Source organism: Hermetia illucens, chromosome 6 (genome assembly GCF_905115235.1).
Source record: "Hermetia illucens chromosome 6, iHerIll2.2.curated.20191125, whole genome shotgun sequence".
Lineage (NCBI taxonomy): Eukaryota > Metazoa > Arthropoda > Insecta > Diptera > Stratiomyidae > Hermetia > Hermetia illucens.
In genome coordinates, this window is record NC_051854.1 from 14,322,240 (window position 1) to 14,346,532 (window position 24,293).

Genomic DNA, 24,293 nt, shown 5'->3' on the forward strand with positions numbered 1-24,293 from the left:
CTAATTTTATTTTTATCGTATTTTTGTTTCTTTATCCAGTTCTTTATAAAAAATTTACAAAAAAAGCCAAAAAAACGGCTTTCACACGGGATGACCCCCTTAATTTAATTTGTTTTGATGCAAATTCAGGGCTTGTTTGTTTACCATCAGAGTTGGGCTGCTGCTTACTACCTACGACCGGTTGCCTGGAATGTAAACAAATCTTGTGCAGGCACTGACACTAGAAACAGTTCTACTTGGCCCTCGAAATTGCTAAAGTCGCTAGTCAAATCGGCCCTGCAGGTAAGCTAAATTCATTGCAACTAAAGACCTAGCGGTACAGGTGCCAGCTTCACTGCCTACCTACGAGCATCAGTCTTAGAACGATACCGAAGAGCCACAACGTGTGGAGAGCTCCCGCGATACAATCCTAACCTCTTTTGTTCAGTATTTTCGCAGATCAACTCGATACGAGCTAGGCCACAAAGCCGTACTCCTTTGAAGATTCATCCAGCGATTTCACACCGATTGATCCTGTTCAGATATCGTCTTAGTTTGTTCTTTTCAGACCCAAGTATTGGCCATCATTTCTACTCCACCTGCTCGGAAGGTGTCACTTCTTCGCCAATGGACGCTGCAAATCACAATCTAGGATCAACCCAAACCCATTTGAAACTCAGTGGCGTAAGGAAAATTTCACAACTTTTCGAAGGAACTCGGAGATGAGGACCGTTCGGCCAGTTGGTATCCACGTTCAACAATATCGGGAAGTGCGTCAAGCAGATTAGGCGACACCACTCGGCAGAACAGGCCACGTGGAATCACTTTCGAAGTTTACGTAATGAAGGAATAGTTGCAACCACTTAGAAGCAAGAAGGAAAAGCGGGTCCTGTTACGTTCATTGTTGACTGAGTGCGGCAGACGGTAGATGAGGCTGCGAAAGCTATCCAGTACCACACATCGTCAAGAAGAAATTTATGAACAGCTACCGACTCTTCCTAGACGACGCATCGACTCGAAATTCCCAGAGCGGAGCGGAGGAACCACCTACTGGATGGACTGTTCCTAGTGCCTCTGAATCCTGATTGTGGACTACTTACGTGGTCAATAAACTACATATATTTGTGAAGACTTAATTTTTATTTGTATCTTTCTGCATTTTATGTAACCTCTGAATTTAGTTTTGAATAAACTTGACTTCTGAAAACCCTAGAAATGTCCTTATTATTTCCACAATTACAAGGAAACACGGCGAAAATTCCACTTCAGCTGGTTGCAGTAAGTATAATTGGACCCTTTTCTAAGCGAGACCACCAAAATCCCCATTTTTTGAACATAACCTCAAAACTTCTGTTTGTAAACATCCCATGGTAGCCGCCATTGCATGCAAAACATAAACAATGAGCCAGTCGCAGGTAGCGGCGCTACCAAAACATCCCAAATGTAAACAAAAATTTCGTCCCACAAATATCAAAGCATTGAGGTAAACAACCGACTCAATTTTTGCTGCCTGCGGATTATGGTCGCCTAGTATTTCACGCTGAAATTTTAACTTTTCGGCCGCATCGATTTGGAAGATTTTTTAGCCCTGGACCGGCTACAATCGATTTTTATGATATTTTTTGTATGATTTGGTTGGCTTGGATGCAATTTGGTTTTATGAAGATAACACAGATTCAGGACTTCCTAGGGAACAAATAGACAGTGGAAGGATTTGGATTAAGGCTGCAATTGCACTAGAATTATCCTTCTTTCTCCAACCTGTGTTTTCATGGGGAAAATGCAAAAAAGAAAATCCTTCGTTTAACTTAAAATTCTTTTATTCAAAAAATAGATAGTTCCGTGTACATTTAAAGTAATAATTAATATGTAACGAACAATATCGAAAAGTTACTGTACATTTGTTTACAAAAAGGATAAATTCGAATTGAAACATGATAATTTACAAAATGTTTTTCAAGCCTTAAGTAAACAAAACACCATTTTTTCGCCTATTTTTCTGACTCCTTCGACTCTTCTTTCCTGGTTCAAAGGACTACAAACGGCTTCTGATAATTCTGGCGGCAACTGCAAGAGAAATAGCCCATCCAATGGTAATAGACAGTACATGATATTGTCCTTTCGATCTCGGAGAAATCCAATTTGACCGCTAATTCGAGGATTCTGGTAGAATAAAGATTACAGCAATTATCCGTTGAGAAGGCTTAGATAAATTTTCGTTGACTTCCGACCACTCCGACAGGAAGGAGCTCCTCTTAAATACGGAAAGTGGTGCTCATATCCAATAATGGTCAGCAGCCTGTAATGAAAGGAACAAAACAATTGATTTAATTAGAGTCAGAATATCCACTAAGAATTGGTTAATTAACTGTGATAAGTAATGAATGAAAGACCAGTTTTTAGCATGAATGGATCTTAGGTGATAGCTTTAGCTCTGCGAATATCTTTGTCCTACAGATGACTAGGATTGATGAAAAATCTCCAGATTTGTCGACGATGATGCCCTGGAATCACCATCGCTTCGTCCCCCAAAGTTCAACGTCGATCGTTGAAAATATGTTTGGTTCCAGCAGGATAGCACTACGTCCCACACCGCTAATGATTCAATGGTAGTTTTTGGACGCATGTTTCTTGGCGAAGTTCCTTAGCCTCCCAGATCACCTGACTTATCAGTGTGTGACTTTTTTCTGTGGGAGCACCTAAAGAGCCGGGTCTATAGCCACAAATCGCGAGATTTGGATGAGCTAAAAAATGCAATCGTTCAAGAAATTGCTGCCATCTCTGCAGAGATGTTGGTCTGTGTGAAGGAAGACTTCGAGAAGAAACTTGAGCCGTGCATCGTGCATGATGGACATTACCTGGACGATGTTACTTTTCATAAATAAGCCTCACAGCGATTAAAGGGTAGTATAGATCCCAGGGCGAAACATGGATTGGTACCCATGATGGAGCATAAAATCTGGGAAACGCCAGCTCAGCCAACTGGTCCTGTGGATTAGGGGCTGGGTTGGGCTGACAACCCTACACGGAAGACCGAAGTTACGAAGCTACGAAAGAAGCGTCGGACTAGATGGATTTTGAAACGACGAACCCGGCAACGAAGACAGAATAACGATTTGCGAATTAGCTCTTGGAACGTGCGCTCCCGATACAGACCGAATGCTACTCAGCAGCTAGCCGATATCCTGCCCCAATATAAGGCTGATGTAACAGCGTTGCAAGCAATGTGCTGGCCGCGGAGACTTATCACGAACCCCGTCGAGCGGGGAATCGACTCCACAAACGGAGGACGGAAGCCTGGGTGAACCAACAGGGCTGTGAATTCGAAAAGTACAGGACCCTGGAGAAAGCGATTCGCGATACAGATGTAAATGGGAGAGGCACCATCCTCTTCAAGTCTTAACTTAATCTGTATGGATGACGATGATCCAGTCCGAAAAGTCATCAATGGTAGAAAAAGAAGATGGGCAGACCCTGCCTGAGATGGAGCGATGGCGTAGGTCAGGACGCTAGACAGCTTTTAGGGAGATCAAACTTGTGGCCTCGGTGCTGATCAAATTAGAATAATAAAGACAAAAGAATATAATTTTGGTAATGTAAAAGACAATGATCTTGCCAGTTCTCATGTACAAGAATTCCTCGGAGACTTAGGTTAGGAAAAATACCAAATTCTTTAGCATCGTTCGAGGAAAGAATCTTCCGAAGAATTTCGAGTTCTCTACAGGAAGATTGATGATTTCTAGCCTATCTAGCGATGAAATTTATGAGCGATACCACGACTGTTTGGCCAGAGCCGATATCAAGGAAGATAGGACGCATCATGTTAGACTACTACTGGTTCCGGAAGAGAGATGCATCGCATAAAAAGCATAATAGAAAATATTTAACAAGAGTTATGAAGGGAATAGGGCAAGCCCTGTCAGATGGGGCTTAAGAATACAATCAAAGCCTTCGCTGCTTGCTGTAAGAGGCGACTCAAAGGGATAGTAATTTGTGGGCTACAAGCTTGAAAATTTTGAAATTTTATTGCTTCCGCCTTAGAAGTTATATCATCTACGTTCTTGCACTGTATAGCGATCTCATGCTTTTGAGCACGGACGGCAGCACTTTCCTCAAGCAAATTTTTGACTTGGCTGCGAAATCCATCATGCTTTGCCCTCTTCAAACTTTTTCAGTCCTAGTATGAGATCTCCCTTTTGGTTCCTTGGATCCTGCTTACATTCCTCCGAAGCCTTTGAGATCAGGGTCAGCTTTCAGTCTTCATAGGACATGCTACCCGTGCTTGAAAGGATGATTACCTCGGGACGGTTCTTCATTCTCTCCTTTTCCTTTTTTGGTTTTGGTTCAACCATGGTCCAACCGTCATGTACCTTTTGAGACATCGGTTCCCTTGGGGAATCATTAAAGAAAAAAAAACTAAGAAGGTTTGAAGAACAAATTTAAGATGAACTATAAAATTTTAAATATGAAACATGTAATTACTCCAGCAAAATGTCCGGGACAAGAATATCGAGATATTGCTCAAACCATTAGTATCGCGTTGAGTTTTCATACTATGAGGAAGTCTAACGAGTGTCAAAATGTGCAAAGGAAAGCTGAAACTGATATGCGAGAAGACTGTGCAACTGTCTGACTGGTTAAGTTAAATTCTGAAAGAAGAGCTGTCGATGTAATGAAACGTACCTACAAGTGCATGGGCATAAAAACAAGAAAACTGGTCATAAATGTGTCGAATTGTAATTTAACGTTAATTGACCTGCCAAAAAATGTATTTCCACGTTCAGTGATTGCACGATGTTATCAAATCAGATATCAGAGGAATGACAAAATGTGTTATGAACAGAAGAAAGAGTAAATAGGTAGGCGATAATGTATGAGCCTTATTCACAAGTACTATTATAGTTCTATGTAGCCTCTTGTCACCGAATGTCCCTCTTCGGTAATATGTATTGTCACCATCGATCTAACCGTATTGCCTCCTCGACTATCATCTTACTCTGCTTCTTTTACGTGCTCTTGAAACCTTGCCCTAATGTTTTATCTTGTATGTCCTATAAAATTTTGTCGCGACTTGCATTGCATCTGGGCATTCGCAAGCTGAACTTCACGAGTAACTTTGCTGTGGATTTTCCAACCAGGGCAAAGTGGAAGACCGGCGGCGTGTTGCAAGGTTACGACACAGTATTCTTTATCGATGGATCAGAGATGGTCTGTGGAGTCGGCGCGTTCAGACTGTTCAACGCGTCTCTACACTGCCCCACCAGCCTGGAGGATGTCGTCGCTGAGTACAAGGCCTTGATGGCTGCTTGGCTGTTGGTTAGAATGACAGACTTCCAATGTCGCCAGTATTTCCACTTAGAATGCACTGGCGAAACCTAGGAGACCATACCACTCGAATACATGCTGGAGCGTGATCTGAGCCCCAAACGCAACATAGTCATTCTAACCGACAGCAAAGCAGCCATCAAGGACTTGTACTCAGCGACCACATCCTCCAGGCTGGTGGGGCAGTGGAGAGACGCGTTGAACAGTCTGAGCGGCACGCACAAGGTCACCCTCCTCTGGGTCCCTGGGCATAGAAACATAGAGGGTTATGAGCGTGCTGACGAATTGGCCAGGTGGGGCTGTACTCTTGGCAGCTCTTCGGCGGGAACAGTCGGTGTCTCGCTGGCGGCGTCTATTCGCACTACTTAGCAGCCGCGGGCCTCAAATGGCGAAGGCTTACTAGCTGTGCCAAGTAAAGGAGGATTTGGCTCGCTTATAACATAGCCCGGTCACGAGAGCTCCTGTGCCAGACGCATTTAAGATTACGGCGATCTGCACGGGGCACTTGCCAATAGGGGACCATACCGCAGGACTCGCCATACCCTACAATTCGCATCGCCGAAGCTGCGGAGAAGAGGGGGAGGGTGATTCTCATGCGCTTTCTCTGCAATTGCCCAGCTCTAGCTAAAGTCAGGCTACGGACACTGGGTAAACCATTCTTTGGTGACCTCAGAGAGATTTCTAGCTGCAGGGTGGGAGAGCTGCTTTCCTTCGTGAGTACCACGGGTTGGCTCTGAAGTTCCGAGCCGGTTGGAGTCTGCCTCCTTGCTCTCATAACAGCAGTCACGGTCTTAGGAGTTTGTGGCTTAAAAACGGCGCACCACAGCCTTAATTGGGCTCCTCGGAGCGGCCACTGATACCTGCCCTACTTACATTGCATACGCCGCATCTTCCTTTGGTGGCTCCTTTTCACGACCTAGTTGTTTTTCGGTTGTGCTAGAACTGACTACTTTTATAGTAAACTAGCGGATCACGGCGTGCTCCGCTACGCACGAATACTAACATTAAATCAAAAACATTAGTTCAATTTAAAACATTTGTATACAACATTTGCTGTTTGATTTTGTGGTGCATTCATAAATAATTTTTTAGGTGCTACCACTCTGGAAGATGTTACGTATAATTGTCCATGAAAAAAGTACGGTTCCTCCAAATTTACACCACACACTTGAAGCGTTTGTCCTTGAGCTTTATTAATGCTCATAGCAAAGGATAGACGCACGGGAAGTTGAAGACGTTTAAATTGAAACGACATTTCCTTTGGTATTAATTCGCGCAAACGAGAATTCACTTGCCAAGATTGCCAAGATGTCGATGGTAAACGACCAAAAGGCCGGCCGAAACAACGGTGGCTTGATACGCTGGATGGGGATTTGAAAGCCAGTAAATTGCATCCAGATCAGGCATTTGATAGGGCCAAGTGGCGAAACCGATCACGACGAGCCGACCCCGCTTGTGAACGGGACAAAGACTGAAGAAAAAGAAGATCTCCATTGGTATTAATTGGATGCGCGGTTTCAGTACAACTTCTTCTTTTGCTTTGTCGGTGAAAATTGTTGCTTCGGTCAAATTTAGCATTAATTTTGATAAATTGAGATTTGGAAGAAGTATGACCGATGAATCATTCAATCTTTCAAATTCAAACGATGCGGTAGCATACCGGATGGTTGCAAAGAATTCAAGAATTCAACCGGATAATTGAGTGTGTCTTGTTCATTCGTAGTAGTATCAATAGTCAATTTTTGCTGAATTAGAGAAGTTATATCATCAACATTTGCATTTTTTATGATTTGGGTAGTTTTAAACAATGTTTGGAAAAACGCAATCAATTAGTTCTTTTGATTATCAAATTGCGCAAAAGTTTTTTTTGGTAACATGATAAAGCCATTTAAATCGCTTGCCATCGCCAATCTCGAGTAGACCTTTGAAAACTCGTTCGTGACTTTTAAAATTACAACAAATCGTCACCGGTAGCCTCAGACAACATACAGGCAAATATCTGCGTCTGTCTCACACATCAGTCAGACAAATGGCTGAGTCGACATCAGACGTCAGACAGACAAATGCCTTTTTCAGACAAAATCCTTTTATATATAAGGCAACTGTCTATGTCTGTCTCACACATCGGTCTGTTTCAGACAAAGCCTTTTTCTGCATCATACAAATGTCTATATCTGTCTCACACAACAGTCAGATAAATGTCTGAGTCGGAATCAGATATCAAACAGACAAATGTCTGCATCAAACAAATGTCGTGTATTTGCCGTGTGCATGACATCAGTACATAATACACATACAGCAGACGCTTATACGCGCCTACGTATTTGATGTTATATTAGTTGCTTTCCATATACATTTTATGTGGACAAATCTGGTCCGAACGCATTGACCGATTTCGCGCAGACTTCACATAAACCATCTACCAAGCAATATAAACCTACTCCTAAATTTTGATGACAATCGATTCGCTCGTTTATTATGCGCAAGTCCAAGAATGATAGTGATCCATGTTCTCCCATTTCTATTGTAAATTGTGTTTTTGAGTGTAAATTTTTGTTCGCAAATTTATCCTTTCAGACTATGCCAAAAACCTCATCAACATATCATAGGAGCACTCAACATCTGCGAGCCGCTATGGTCACGCTGCTCCCAGGGTAGAGGTGAGGCAGCGTCTGACGATTTGCCTCTGCCCTGGTAAGAAACAGTAAAGCCGTCATCGCTTGACTTTTTTGATATCATAGTCATACTTCCGCCATTACATCTTTGATACAATTGAGAAAACTAATTACAGAAAGTTACCAATAGAAAAACTAATTTGTAGGGAGAAAACAAGATCAAATATGGAGCAATCAATATACAACATTAATTAAATAAGCGAGCACGAGAGATGAAACAAACTGGATTCGATGCCAAACAAGTTCCATAAAATAAAAACATTCATTGGTGTACGTTGTAACTCCATCCAGACCGCTATTTAGTCTACTAAACACCAAGTCAGTTTTGATTCCTCTATTAACGTTGATAATATTGCCCAAGTGATTCAATTCTTCAAAGGCCTCCTCGTCTTCCAATAGACTGAATTGTGTTCACTTTAATTTCACTTTCTGAGCAAATGTTCTGCGGGATATTCAAATTATCTTTGATTGATTGTTATTCGATTTCATAAAGATTCCAGCGCATTCTTAACAAACGTATTGTAACCGCCAACCAAATTGGGTTTATCAAGTACTGTGGCATCACCGTACCATGAAAAAAAAAAGAATCGCAAACAGCACTAACCCTCTATATTACATTTCTACAACCTTGATCGTATGCCACACAAACTCATCTAATATGCAATCTGCACCAACAGCATCTAGTTCCAAAGGAACTCATGTTCTCACTCCTCTTTGTCTAGCGCTCTACACACTACTCTATGCAGATGATATTTTTTCTGTTGCCTCAAAACAAACAACAACAAATGATCGCCTCATACAGTACTAGCTACGGTTAAATGTAGAGAAAACAGAGTTTTTGACGACCAACCCCAGTGAAGCCAGTACAAACACTGTGGTGCGAAAGCTACCTGCCAGTTCGATGCTCTCAGCCTTACAGCGCAACCTCGAAACCATGGCGCTCCCTAACTTTCGATCGACGCATCAAGGAACTCCTTAAATACAAAATCCACTGCAGCTCCGTTCGTCCTGTCCTATTGCTGGCCGGGCCTTAATGGCAATGAATAAAATTAAAAGTGAAGTATAATGAGGATATTTATACGGATATGTACCCGCACAATACTAAAGTCGATTGGAAATGCCTCAAGGCTAGCTAAAACAGCGATAGTTTTATGCGCTAAATGATGATTGGAGAACCTCGCGGCTCCATCCGTATCAGACACGCATCGAGAAAGTGGCGAATGTAATCCAAATGAGCCCACCACGCTACCGAACTTGGCAATGGCTAAAGAGGAGGAGATAAAGAAGAATCTGAAGAAGGAAGTTATTGATGTGAAAACATATTTTTTATTGTGATTGAGGTAGCCTCAATCCTTAACCATTTAATGTCCGATCGGAACAATCAAAGAACATCTAAACTGCAAGAAAAGCTCTTTAATAATAATCGTTGGCACAACAATCCATATTGGATCAGGGCCTTGAAGTGTGTTAGAGCACTTCATTCAAGACCGTAACGGTACACTACAGAACACTGTAGGAGGCAATGTGGTCAGCATTACGCTCGCCCGAGATTATTACCCTGATTTGACTCAGGTACTCATTCACAGCTGAGTCGACTGGTATCCGACGTCAAATCACAATACAAATCCCACTGCCGCCAGCAAGATTTGAACCGCGACCTTCGGTACGACAGCCTTGTGCTCTAACCACTCAGCTATCCGAACACACAGCTCTTTAATTTGTCTAAAAACATCAGGAGTGCTAGAAAGCACTTAAGCCTCACATCTAAAAATTGAACAATTTACAATAATCGACTTGTAAAACTCTTTAATGGATGTCCAGTCAAATAAACAGCTATTTTAAAACAAATTAAGAAAGATCTTTAGAGTTAATTAGGGATCAAATCAGTCATGGTCCAAAATAAGAAGCAAGATGGTTTAGAAAAATCGACTAATAAAAGAAGCTTTCTATAGAATGTTACTCTTCGCTAAAGACAATATTTATTCACTATTGTTTCCGTCTAACAATTGAGCGAAAAAATGTAAAATTATCGTAATCTCCATCATAATGTACACGTACCTTCAAATGCCTCCTATTTCCAAATAATCTAGCCTATTCAAATATTATTTCAATCTGCTATCGAAAATCTTCCAACTTGTTTAGTTTAGATGTTTCTATTTGAACATGTATCTTCCAACAAATCAATCACTACCGGCATAACTTACAAATTATCTAATGACACTTTCTTATTTTCTAACTTTTCATCATGAGCTAATTCAACGGCTGGTTTATCCTCATCACCTCTCTGAAAGCGATTTAAAACAAAATTTAACGAATTCCTTCCACAAAATGGCAACACTCAGTACATACTTTCTTTATTGCTTCTTGGAAGGCTTTATCGCTATCCAACTTCCATTTATACTGCCAATATCGGACTTCCTCCATTGTTGTTCCAGAAGCTTTCAATATTGCTAAAGATAGACCACCAGCAACACCACCAAGAATACATCCTAAAAGTCCACCAACTGCTATACCTCGTAATCCTAAATTAACTTTGTACATAGCACCTGAAAGGAAAGCACCTTGAAATTAGCGAGCAGGTGATATCTGAAAAAAACTAGGAACAATGACTGCTGCTAGATGTATGCGATGGTAGCAGAAGCAAATGAGATGAAGGCTCTCAGCAATCTCAGCAAAAATGAGACAATAAAACATTTAAGACAGTTTTTGGAGTTAGGTCGAACATGAAGCATAATTTGTTTGAAGTGTGCAGGTTGGAAAAATTTCCACTATCCCCTAGCAAAGAAAAAATCTAATGTTGATACATATAACTAAGCAATGTCTGTCTGGACGAGTCATTTATCCAACCATGGAAGAAGGTAATTCCAGTTTCTTTTGTTGTTGGTGACTCGATGACTTCCTAGATAACGACTGCCTGGCAAAACGCAATTTTGATGATAACTTATCAGCGTCCGATAGTTAGACATTTTGACGGATATCTTATTGTCGAAAGTCATCCATTCTAAAGGCATCGCGTTGAAATTTGAATGTCTGTTTAGCTTTAGCATTTTTTTAAAAGGCTAGTTGCATTTTATGATTTTTATGTTGGCTGCAGGTCTCATTCGCATGGCAGAGGCACTCTCATTAGACACTGCCTCGCGCGAAGTAGCGTGGTCGAAAACGGCTACGGAAGTTGTTTGCCTTGTATATATTAATTCAGAACCCGACAATGGTATGAATTATATTGACCGAAATCCCCAGGTTTGCAACTTTGGCTGATCTGAACCTACACACCTATTATTTTGTGTGAGGACAGGATGGTCCTTAGCCTGCAATCGAAACTGTCAGCCAACATTTTTTTTTTAAATATTGTGTATTATTCCATAAAAAGAGTGGACCATGCGATACAAGTAATAGTTTAATTAAGTAAATAATGGGCTCAGGAATATTCTATTCTCGAACAAAATAATTGAAGTTTCGAGAGCTTTTCTTGACCTTTCTTATCGAAATACTTTGTAAACAAAGCTAATGATCATCATCAGCGGCGCAACAACGGGTATCCGGTCCAGGCCTCCCTTAATAAGGAACTCTAGACATCCCAGTTTTGCGTCGAGGTCCACCAATTCGATATCCCTAAAAGCTGTCTGGCGTCCTGACCTAGGCCATCACTCCACCTCAGGCAGGGTCTGCCTCCTCTTCTTTTTCTACCAGAGATAAGGCCTTTATAGATTTTACGCGCTGGATCATCCTCATCCATACGGATTAAGTGACCCACCCACCACAACCTATTCAGCCGGATTTTATCCACAACCAGACGATCGTGGTATCGCTCATAGATTTCGTCGTTATGTAGGCTACGGAATCGTCCATCCTCATGTAGGGGGGCAAAAATTCTTCGGAGGATTCTTCTCTCGAACGCGGCCAAGAGTTCGCAATTCTTCTTGCTAAGATCATTGTCTTGTACAGTAAGAGCTTTGACCCTATGGTGAGACGTTTCGAGCGGAACAGTTTTTGTAAGCTGAAATACGCTCTGTTGGATGACAACAACCGTGCACCGATTAAATCATCGTAGCTGTTATCGGTTGTGATTTTCGAACCTAGATAGGAGAAATTATCAACGGTCTCAAAATTGTATTCTCCTATCTTTATTCTTCACGTTTGACCAATGCGATTTGATGTTGTATGGCGTCAATGGTGGCTTGAATATTGGCTTCCAATGCTTGCTGGTTTGTCGGCATAAACCAATAACATAGCCCCATAAAAACTAATCAAGGGGTGTTAAATCGCATGAACGAATGTGCGAGTTAACAGAGCCACCTCTGGAAACAAAGTTCACCGAATTGATTTCGCAATAAATCGATTGTTAACTGCACTGTATGTTAAGTTGCGCCGTCTTGTTGAAACCATAGCTCGACAGTGCTCGCCATTCACCGCAACGGCAGCTACTTCCTCATTGTGGGAGAAATAGGAACCGATGATGCCGCCAGCTCGTAAATAGCACCAAATAGTCAATTTGAATGTTTGTGGTGGTGATTCGTCAACGGCTGGAAAATTGTCTTCGCTCCATATACGGCAACGAGGAATGAGCTTCATCACTAAACAAAATTCTTCGATAAAAATGCTCATCTTCGGCCAGTTTCAAATGAACCCAATGAGCACGGCCATGTGGCTTCGATTCTTGCATGAGATACATTTTAGTCACGTAAGCCAAGATCCTTACGTAAAATTTTCCACGTAGTCGAAGGACAAAGGACAACAAATTAAAAACGGCAACGACTCGACATTTCGGCGTCTTCTTTAACACTTCGCGCTACAGCAATACATATTATTCTGTTGGGTAAGCACATTTCTTTGTCTTGTTGACGGTTTTGAATTGAAAAGAGTCAAATTAGTACGACAACCATCAATAATTGCACGAATTGCTTGGTCGCTAGGCCGATTATGTTGACCGTAAAATTCGCGAAGTACGCTATGAACTTCGTGAACAGATATATTTTTTCAATTCCTTAATTTGGAAGCGTTGTTCTGGCGTTAAACGATTCATGATGACTTGCCAAACCTTACTAAACAGAAATATGAACACAGTTTCACATTCATATCAAACCATAGTTATCGATATCGAAAGTTCTCATGCAACTAAAACAACACCCTTTCTAACGCGCGTGTGGTTTTGCGCATAACATGGAGTGTCACAGAGGCATACACACGTGCGTCAACGGGGCGCTTTACAAATCAACAATTTGCTTGTGCACCAAAAAATATCAGAAATTCCACTATATGCTCAAACGCTTATCTAACCTACTCGTAACACCTTACTCTTTTTCTAATTAACTTAGATTTATACAAAAATAGACGACGGTTTCGTCCAAGGCACAGGTAATTCAGCAGACGCTGCCTTACCTCTGTCCTGGGAGTAGTCGTTGCTAGGTGTTGTTTCCCTCCTATATACAATGCATAACACAGCACGGGTATCAGTTATGTTCAAGACAAATAGAATATCATCCATACCAATGTCGTGTTCAGTCACGCTACTCCCAAGGCAAAGGTGGGGCAGCGTCTGATGAGCTACCTCTGCTCTGGACGAAGCCGTCATCTATTTTTTTATGACTTTGAGTTCTAGTCCAAAACAGAAGGATCCGTGGGCCAGGAACAGAGGAAGAAAATTTCTTTTCAATAGACCCAGTCCGCCATTAATTGGATGACGGACTCAGGAGTCCCCCATATCCTTAAGTACAAATTTAGCTTTATAATTATGAGGGTCGTTACTTTAACTCCGAGAGAAGCGAGCAAACAAAATTTTCCTCTCAAATCATTTTACCGATGATGACGATCTCACTGCCTGGCAACAAGACCTAGTCGGCTCGATTGTTCAGCTATCACTTAGTGTATTAATTTCAGATTGGTGGTGCCCGGTAGAGATAATATTCTACCAGTTTTTTTAGTGAATCCAGAATTCCACTGCTAGTTTCTCCATAGCTATTCGATATACTTTTGATATCCGAAGATTCGTTTGTTTTGAAAAAAGCTGTCAGCTTTCCCTGAGATGCATGCAATATATCAGATGCACGTAACCCTTCAGGGATCTAGTGTCTTTCGGAATGAATATTCAAAGATCATCCTATTGTGGCCCTACATGCATCATAACATAGATTATAGGCGAGGAGCACTCATCACCTACACTGAAATGACGAGAATGGATAACTGACTACCCTCGTCTCACGGTCAGCTACACTCAGCTCGTTAGAAAATAAATAAAAGCGCTAAATTATCTGTCACTAGGACGGCATGGTGATCACCCAATCGGCGATAGGTGTTGCTATCCAAGCCGTTGTCGAAAAAAGGAGTACATTGTATTTCAGGAAGATTATAGGAGCGAGGTGAATTTTTTAGGATCAGCAAAAAAATTCATCAAACATAACTGGATAACCGATGGTTTTGTTTGACAAGCAATTCTGACACACGCCAAAGTAGAGACTAACCGACTGCATGCGCGGACACTACAAACGTTATTTAAATTTATTCAGCTGAAAATTTAGGACATTTCGACAGTAGGTACAAAAATGATATGGGAATAAACACTACCTTATGTAGTAGAGGTAGACATTGGCTCAGCTGGGATATTATGAGGAGCGACTGGAGAAAATATACATATCTACCTGTACACCTGGTAAATGGCCTAAATCCGCTGTTTGCACGCAGATGACGTTAGTGGGCGTATCAAGCTGCTATGAGCACGGCATTGTCAATAATTTTCAGTATATATCATCAGCAATTTCATGCAAAAACCTATTTTTTCTCTTCAATAATCATGTCCAGTTTTGTTCCCGGAAAAAGCATTTGCGGGAAGCTCTACTTTTTTGCGTCAATTTGAAGAAATCAGCCGCTGAATCGCATCGAATGCTTGTGGAGGCCTACGGCGACATTGCTCTATCAGAAACATCGTGCCGAGACTGATTCCGTCGATTCAAAGATGGCGATTTCGATCTGAGCGAGAAGGAGCGTGAAAATCGGCCCAGAAAAATTAAGGACCACGAATTGGAGGCTCTTTTGGACGAGAACGATATTGAAACGCAGAAAATGATCGCCAAGCAGTTAGGTGTTTCTTAATAAGCTGTTTCCATGCCTCTACGTGCAATGGGTAATTTCAAAAGATCGGAAAACGGGTTCCGCATTAATTAAACGATAGGCAGATGGAACGGCACCAAAACACATACAAAATCTTGCTTATCAGACACAAAAGAAAGATGCTTTTCCACCCGATTGTGACTGGTGACGAAAAGTGGACTTATTTCGAGAATCCTAAACGAAAAAAATCGTGGGTTGATGCCGGCCAACCAGCGACATCTTCTGCAAAACCAAATAAATCGCTTCGGACGGAAGACGATGCTGTGCGTGTGGTGGGATCAGCGGGGTATTCTCTACTATGAACTGTTGGTGCTCAGAGGTGGCGGTGAGGAAGACGGGGCGGCACCCCTGTCGGCTGAACCAAAACCAAATGGCGGAGGAGGACCTCCATAGTGGTGGTACCGCGAGACGCTGTATCGCATTGGCTTGCCGGCCGTGATGCAGTAGGCAAATGCTCCAAAGGCCTAATCAGGGCGATCAGACCCGACTCTGCACGGGGCTCATCTGAAGTGGCAATTAGTCACGAAACCTTACCAGGGGTATACTGGTACCATTGGAACCGGGATAGCCCCTGGACTCACATACTTCGGGAGACTTCCTGTTGTATGTGAATACAACTGGGTTGTTTACGGTTGGCCCTCTAGTGGGAGCTTCATAGGGGTTGTGGTTGCGTTCAAGCGAAAAAAGACCTTCGGGCCTCAGCGTGGAGTTGCGGTTCAACACTGGTGCCGTACTCCTTAGTTCGGTAGAGATTTAAGTAGGTTTTGCATCCACCAGTATGAATGCTGAGCCATGCACTTGGTATAGACTGGTACCACCGTAGCTTGCTTTGGCGGGGCTCTGATTGTGGTCACCAAATTAATCTGTATCTTAAGAAAGCAGTGGGATTAAGTCTCCGTGACAGGTGCTCACGTAAAACCCCCTAGGACTGACTATGAACTGTTGAAACCTGGTGAAACTGTCGATGACCACCGTTATCACCAACAACTCATCAAATTGCATCGTGCTCTGAATGAAAAACGGCCGGAATATCAGCAAAGACAAGAAATGCTGATTTTCCTCCATGATAATGCTCCGCCGCACAAGTCGAAAAAAATTCAAAATTACTTAGAAATGCTCAACTTGGAGATACTACCCCAAGTTTAAGTTTTTCTTTTTGGTTCCTATAAAAAAAATGTGTTTTTCTAAAAAAAAGCAGTGGATTGAAGCTTGTACACTTGGTATGTACACTCAACACTCAAGATTCACAAAATAATTTCATTTTACACTTTTTCTAATAAGGAAAACTACGTTTAAATCTTACCAGTGAGAGTTCCAGCTGCAACATATTCATACATTGACGACTTTCCACGATATACCGAGATGCAGGTAGTGATTCCTCTGAAATGGGTAACGGTTGACCTTATAAATGCAAAAATAATGAAATGCAAATAACTTACACGTATGATGATGTGAATAGCGCTACCCTCCATCCCCAGCGAAATCCACCCTTAGCGAAGTTCACTGTCACTGTGTCTTGCAGCTTTCTCTGTATCAAAGGAGTAAAATTAACGATGTCTTTACAAATGGTGGTACTAGTGATCTAATGAACCTTCATAGCCTGACTCTAGCTAGAGCTGGGCGCAATCGCAGAGGAAGTGACTGAGGGTGTCCCCCTCTTCTCCGCAGCTTCGGCAATGCGAATTGTACGGTACGGTTCCTTATGGGCCAGTGCCCGTGCAGACCGCCGCAATTTTATATGCATTTGCACGCGTCTGGCACAGGAGCTCCCGTGATCGGGCTATGTTATAAGCGGGCCAAATCCTCCTTAACTTGACACATGTGGTAAGCCTTCGCTATCTAAGACCCGCGGCTGGTAAGCGGTGCCTTTGGCAGTCGCCAGTGAGACACCGACTGCACCCGCTGAAGAACTGCCAAGTGCAGAACCCCGCCTGGCCAATCCGTTCCCCGCGTGGGGGACATTCTCCTAGAGTCACAGCGTAGACCATAGCTTTTTTTGCATCATTAGAAGACACCTCAAAGAGGATTCGTTGCCATTAAAAACGAAATAAGCTTTTTTAAGCTTTTGCAAAATGTTTCTTAATAGACCGAAAGATTTCTAAATGTTGTTTCCCTGAGATGAGCGGGCTCATGCGTTGACTATCGCCAAAACCTCAAACATCAAAATATTGAGCCGAGCTAGTTTCTTCCGCAACATCTGTCACCTGTAATATTTGATGAGGACTTCTCACTTTGTTGATGAATCCATAAATTCCCTCAATTTGGATACTAGTTGATTACAAGGTATCAATGGCACAGAAGCGTGTAAATGGAGAATCAACTTCATACATGGTCAGTCCTTTTCCGCTGGTTTCGAAATAATATGGATCCAAGAAAACTATACACAGGAGGTGAAAGTTGTATATGGCAGGGTAAAAAATGAATCATCTGGTTTGAGGTCGAGGCAAAATAGCAGTTCATTTTGCGCAAATGTTAATGTATGTGTATCGTGTTTCTATAGCATTGCTGTGTGCCGGATCAATGTATTTGTTAGTTTTTTGGAAAACCTGTTTGGTAGTAATTAACTTCCGAAGCGTCTTAAGTCCAAATCCAACTACACTTGCAAAATTGCTGTTTTTAAGTCCGTTGCTGCTAAATACTGCCGACCATTTGCATAAACAGTTCTTGTTAACTAGACAAAAATTATCTTGAATTATGAATTCTAAGTCATTTTTTATCTATTGAATAGTTCAATTAGAACATCGTTCAAGATCCCAATAAATCTTTCTGCTTTCATTTTGTTTGTTATGAAACACAACACAGTTTTCCCTAATAAGAATTTATTCCACATATCACGGCTGACCCACGGTTCAGTCTTGAAGGGTCATTTGCACGCACATCCTGCCAATAGCAGCTATGTCCGAGAGGTCCGTCTAAATTATTCCTTTTCTCATTTGAAATAATGCCATTATGCCACTTTTCCGTCCAAACCATATATTTTTTTACAAAATCCAATCTGACAGATTTATGAGAAGATCTAGGCTGGAGCTTTTTGCCGTTTCTTTCCCATTTGGTATTACTATCCGCGCTTGAAACCTACTGCAATCGATGCTTTCTAGTTGAAATTTGCGATTTTGATACAATTTCTGACGCGCTTAAGATTTCACCGGCCGCTCACCAGCAGCTTCTTCGTGGCGCCGGATCTCTTTTGGTTTAAACTGTTTTGTGTGATCAGACAAAATTGTCCGCTTTCTATTATATGATAATTCGAGTTAACAGAATATCTCTTTTCATGATGTTAAAGCTCAATTATAGTTGTTTTGTTATGATAAGCGTTTTCAGTTTGCATAATATACCCAAAATCATTGTTTGTTTATCGCCATGGTAACTGTGTATAAGCGTCAGTGATGAAAAGTCGATTAATAGGCTACCGGTCGGTAAATGTCCGTTCTCTTCCATCCCAACTCACATTGTCCTTGAAGTGTCGGTTTTGCCAATGATCCTCGGATCCTCAGACGTTCTGAGACAACCGAAGGGGCCATCAGCTTGAATTGGGGGCTAAATTGAGAGCTTTTGCCTTGTAGAATTAGCTGTTGATGTTACTGGTGCGGCAGTTGTATCAACGGCATCGGAGGCGATTAACTTGCAGTTGTTGTACCAAACAATGGTTTCATGTCAGGTGCTGATGCCGCATTTGTGCTCACAATGAATATAGATCCTGGATAGGGCTGAGGTGCATTAACTGTTGTTTCTTGAGAAGGACTCTTTTGTGGCCATCCTCGCAACCTTCATCAAACTCTGATCCGTATAAGTAGGGGAGGATGACAAAAAGTCCTTGCAATTTGGTTTTCATTTGTTTTTAACATATTGCCATCATTTTTTTACAATTTAAATGCAAGATGCATATGTATGTATAGAACTAATCACGTCATACCGATTATTACGACGAATTTCAAAAGTCCCGACCCGAAAGGGCTCCTCAGGATGTGGACATTGGTTACAATGACATCAAATGTTACAATAATACTTTTATAGCGAGGAAAATCTTAGCAATGAATTAGTTAAATTTGAACCATATAACGAACTCGTTAAGTAAAAGCAGAGGAATGACCGAATTAAGGAAATTATCGAGTTATGAAAGGCCGAGGCAATAGTACATACAGTACAATACAGTTAACTCAGTCTTCTGTTTACTAATCAGGGCAGGGGCAATAAACTTATTTGCAAAAAAAATGTATTAGTCTTGGATTATAATAATCCCTTCAACGTCTGTCATATCTCTCTTGTCTAATTCAGACCTTTATTATTTTTATTAACTATTAAATTGTTAGTATCTTACCGTAGGGTAACACAAAGCCAGACACTAAACAGTTGATATTCTTAGGACTAGAACCAAAAGTCAGTTGAAATCGAGGCACTGCCTGTTGGGTTTTCGTTCCTACCTCCGTTCTCGACATTGGGCTAGAGAAGAGAGGCTAGCATCTATGTTTTCTCTTGTACACTATAAGAAATTTGGCTAGTACTTACATATCTCTTGACTCTTTTTTGCCGCAATTGGAATTACCACTGGAGGTTAAAACGGGATATGTGCATTTGCTATTGAGCGTACGAATCGCTTTCTCGTTCGAGCTTGCCCGCTTGAATTCGAAGCATATCACCTCCAGCTTTGCTCCTATGGTCTGCCCACTTACACTAGAGAAAAAAATGATAATTTAAATCAATGTAGCTATCATTATAACTGAAGAAATCGAGAGAAGCACTTACCTCTTTTTTATTCATCTTAACTTCAATCCTTGTTCAAATTTCAATTTCCCAGTAACTACCAACCACGGGAAAGTTGGTCCAGACTCGGTCAAGCGATCTGTTTCTAGAGAAGAGGAACCTAATTAAAAGTAGTCCATACGTCATAAAAAGCAAAGCCAGTTTTTTATTTTAAAACCAAACTCATACTTACAAAACGCTTCAGAACTTCACTCTAACACTATCCATATCTGCAATTTGTTTCTACGAGATTTCCATCACAAATATATCGGTAAGATACCTGGACTCATTCGATAAAGGATCCGTTTAATATTATTCAATGCATGATATCCGTTCTCCGTAAAAAGTAGTTCCATTGTCGAACAATAGCTTCATCGTGTAAGCGGTCAGTGTTGAACTTTGCGGTTCGAACTTCTTTAATCTTGCGAGAAGTAATGATGACAACACGTAAGTAAAGTAAAGCGACCACCAGATGATGATCAAGTTCGAGGTGGAAGTTGTTACGTAGATTAACAAGATAACTCCCAAATCGACTGTTCGTCGTAATGTGATCGATCTGATTGTCAGTTGAAACCCAATTGATCTTATCGAAGGATCTGCGCTAGAACCATGTGCCACTAAAGCCGAGGCAGTGAGAGCTGCCAAAGTCCAAAAACCTGTAGGTGTTATCAGGAGCAGCCTTGGCTTTTATATCACCTATTACAATAACAATGTGACCAGATTCAGTTGTTCATGGAAAACCTAATTCTCCTCTGTATCGCAAGCCTCAGTGTGGGACACTGCACTATGAAGTCGGTCCTCGTTCTGGAGCAGAATCGGGCGGTTAATATCTTGTCAGACATCTGCTCCGAAGTAATGATTCTCCTTCGTGAGTGCGTAGCACAGGGGAGAGGGCGTGCTCTCCAGAGTCACATCATCTAACCTCACTGAACGACAGAACTTCAGCTTATAATACTGAAACCGTCACGCAAGTTGTAGAAAGCGAACATATTGGGGACATACCAACATTACGAAAACCAACTCATGCCTTAATATGATAGTCGAAGATCGCTCCTTATCCGTCCAAGAAACAAGTCGAACATGCAAAATCGTCGTTCGATATCTCTGGGTTTCAGCTAGTATGGCACCCAATTTCCTTTCTCTTGGATGTATCCCGCAGCTTGGAGTCAATTTAAAAAAGCTTGTTGAGTAACTTCCAATGTTTCCGCCGGCTCTTTGCGCATTTGACACAAATCTTGGTGGAGTACTGCTAACTCTTCGTCTTCGAAATTTTTAGATCGATTCGACATTTTCAGCATAATAAAAAATAAACTTGCTGGGCTGAATTCAAAGGCTCCTAAGCTATTTTTAGCTGACAGATGTTGATACTTCAGCAAGTTATCTGTTACTGTCAACTATCTATAGCACGTAGAGCAATCTTTTGGAAACGGACTAAATTAAGTTGTACACCCACTTCTTAAGAAGTCCATGTGTTGCATGATCATTCAGAATATAGTGGCTTGTCTCACCCAGAAAAGCCTTTGGCGAAGCGCGGAAATTTTGATATTCCTTGGTAAATATAGGATTTTAGTTAGGAAAATTACGAATTTGACTAAAAAAACTTTTTTTAAAAACATGCAGTTGATGCGATCTATCGGACAACGGTTGAAATACATAGACTAATGTCTTCTCGATCCACTGTAGCAGCTTCATCATGTTGACGCGAATGCGAGGTGTTTAAACCGCTGATGGAAGTTAGGATGTTAAGAACTTTTATCACGATTTTTAAAATGAAACAGAGAGAGGCAATGAAATGTTTCAAGTGTGGAAAAAATGCATCAGAAACGTTTCAAATGATGCAAACTGCGTATAGTGAAAATTGTTTGAGTCGATCGAATTCGGAGTGGTTTTCACGATTCAAAAGTGGCCGTGAGTCGTTAGATCCACGAGCAGGTCGACCATCAACTAGCACTACGGTTGAAAAGTACATACTTCTAGTTTTTATAGATCCTTATTTATAATTTGTCGCTAGTGTATAGCTGTTCCCTGTTTGTTTTTTACCTTAAACTGTCTGATGCTAATATGTGTGCATGTGCACACCTATCAAACAAATCTCCCGATATAGAGACATTTAAATGTGTTAAATTGAATATCGAGCATAAACCCTTCAATATCCTAATCACCCTCAGAACACCCAGAACAAACATATTATAATATAAAATGTTTATTTACTTGGTATATTTGTTTTCAATATATATAGGTATAAATATATATATTTACTAATAGAAAAATACGGAATATTTGTTAAATAAGATATTTTACATATTTTCACTTTTATAAAACTAGAGAGCATCTCTTTTATAATTCATCTTCTCATATTCTAATCTAATTTTCATTATTTTTTTTTATCAATTTCATCTTCAATCTTTCATATGCTTTAAAAAAACTGTAATATATTTTTGAAAATACATTTTGTTTTCCAGTGATTTCGTACATATATATATCTATATTTCCTCGTTCTTTATGTATATATGCGTGTGTATTCTCTTCCAACTCTACTCACATTACATTTAAAATTAGTCACGTTTGCTTGTTGTTATTTTGTTTCCTACATTTTTGTTTTGTTTTGTCAGATCTATTGCAAAACTGCAATCATTTATTGGTTTTTTTGCTTTCACATTTCTTGTATAAAAAATATCGCATCGTTTAGTTTCCATTTTAAATTGTGCGGAGAAAAAATTGTTACATCGTTATTCGATCAATCTCTTTTTCTTCTTCCCTTAATTGTTTGTTTTCTATTTCTAATTGTTTTCTTTTTCAAGGTATATAATATGTATATATAAAATACTGTACAACTATAAATATTTTGTTTTCTTTCTTCACTTTTTTCTTTCTCGTGTTTATTAAAAAATAGCTAGTCTATAAACTAGTAATGTCTTTTTCAATAGGAATTTCGGCTAAAAGCCCAGCTAAGCTCAAAATATATAGTTTTATGTATATATAAATTTAGTTTTATTCGTTTTAATGTTTATCAATCTGTTGATTTTCGTTTGTTTCTATCTTTTGAATGTGTTGACGGTTTTTATATATAACTTGAACACTCGTTTAATGAAGGGTCAAAATAATTGAAACTCTTTTTGCAAGATTTGAATTGAATATTGGGCACAAATATCGTTTTTTACTGTGTAGAATACGTTCCAAATTGATGTTATGGCAACCTATTGACACTGCTGTTCGGCTTTAAAAATCTTATTTTAAAGCTTAACTTCTGGGGAAGAAATAGTCAAACTTCCAGATCACAGGACTGGAGTATTATATCCCATGCATCCACAATCTGTCAGTACGAATCTTGATGATCGACGCTCCAAATGGGATAGGAGATTTTATTCTATTGAAAACCATCAAAAACAAAGAACATCTCCAACAGTGACGCGTAGACTACATGTTAAAGAAGATTCTACATCACTAGAAGCATTCGGAGTTGTAACAGGATCACGCTGTTTTGCATTTTGGCATGGTCAGTTTCCACATTCATATACTTCTTATCATTTCCGAAAATGACTCACATAGGGTCTAAAACAATCATCAGTCGGCAAAGCCATAAAATAAATTCCAAATCATACATTCCTAGACACCTGACTAAATGTGATTTTTATCATGCAAATAAACGTGATGAACATGAAAGACATTCTCAAGGGACATTTAACTTCTACCTAGGTTTCAGATCTATACGACTTCCATGTTTATTCGATCCTACGAAAGATAATGGACTCCGCAAAAAAATACTCATTTCCGCTAATTTTCGAATTGCTCTGTCTCAATAAAAGTGGGTTTCGATCGTTGTGTACTATTTCATTATCCTTGCCATACATGGCTGTTTTCCCGAAGCGATTTTTGCAGCCATTGTCAATGAACTCTAATGTGTAAAATTAATCTTTCCCTTCTGTTACTGTTTTGGCACCATAGGCACCATTCCTAACTACTGAAAAATCTCCCTCTGTGCATCATTAGTGTTTTTACGGAGCTTTCTTCATTTTAAATACAGTGAGCAAAATAAACATTGAAATTGCAATAAATGAAATAAATAGAACACGTTTAAAGGGGTAAAAAATCAAAGATAGGTAGAGGAGAGATAAGTATAAAAGCAAGGGCATTACTAACCACGAGTACCTAAAAAAGTTGGACACATGCCTACAGTATGTGTTTCCGTCGCATCAGTTTACGTATAAAACCAGTGGTTTTTCTGTTTGCGAAATTAAAATATCGAAAGCTGTGCGTAATACTTCGACTGAAAACCGGCAATTGGCCCCAGCAGAAGGACCTGTTTTATTCTATCAGTAGACATGCTGAGCAGAGAGAACTACCTACAAAGATCAACAACACGCAATCGGAACAAGGACAGAAAAGAGCAGAAGGAAAGAGCGGAGGAAAAGGAAAACTTTCCTGCGTGGTAAATCGGTCCGGGAAATAATGTCCGCTTGCATATGGTGA

At 40.5% G+C, this 24,293-nt stretch overlaps 1 protein-coding gene across 1 annotated transcript; it reads right to left on the reverse strand.

The window, feature by feature from the left end:
* Window positions 1-1,781: 1,781 nt before the first annotated feature.
* On the reverse strand, window positions 1,782-16,695 carry LOC119660243 (RPII140-upstream gene protein-like). The gene is made up of 6 exons (XM_038068697.1): window positions 16,675-16,695; window positions 16,523-16,611; window positions 16,387-16,463; window positions 10,329-10,525; window positions 10,184-10,263; window positions 1,782-2,278 (listed from the first exon to the last, which is right to left on the reverse strand). Exons 1-6 carry the CDS (start codon window positions 16,678-16,680, stop codon window positions 2,167-2,169), a joined length of 561 nt encoding a protein of 186 aa, XP_037924625.1. The 5' UTR covers window positions 16,681-16,695; the 3' UTR covers window positions 1,782-2,166.
* Between the last annotated feature and the right edge of the window lie 7,598 nt (window positions 16,696-24,293).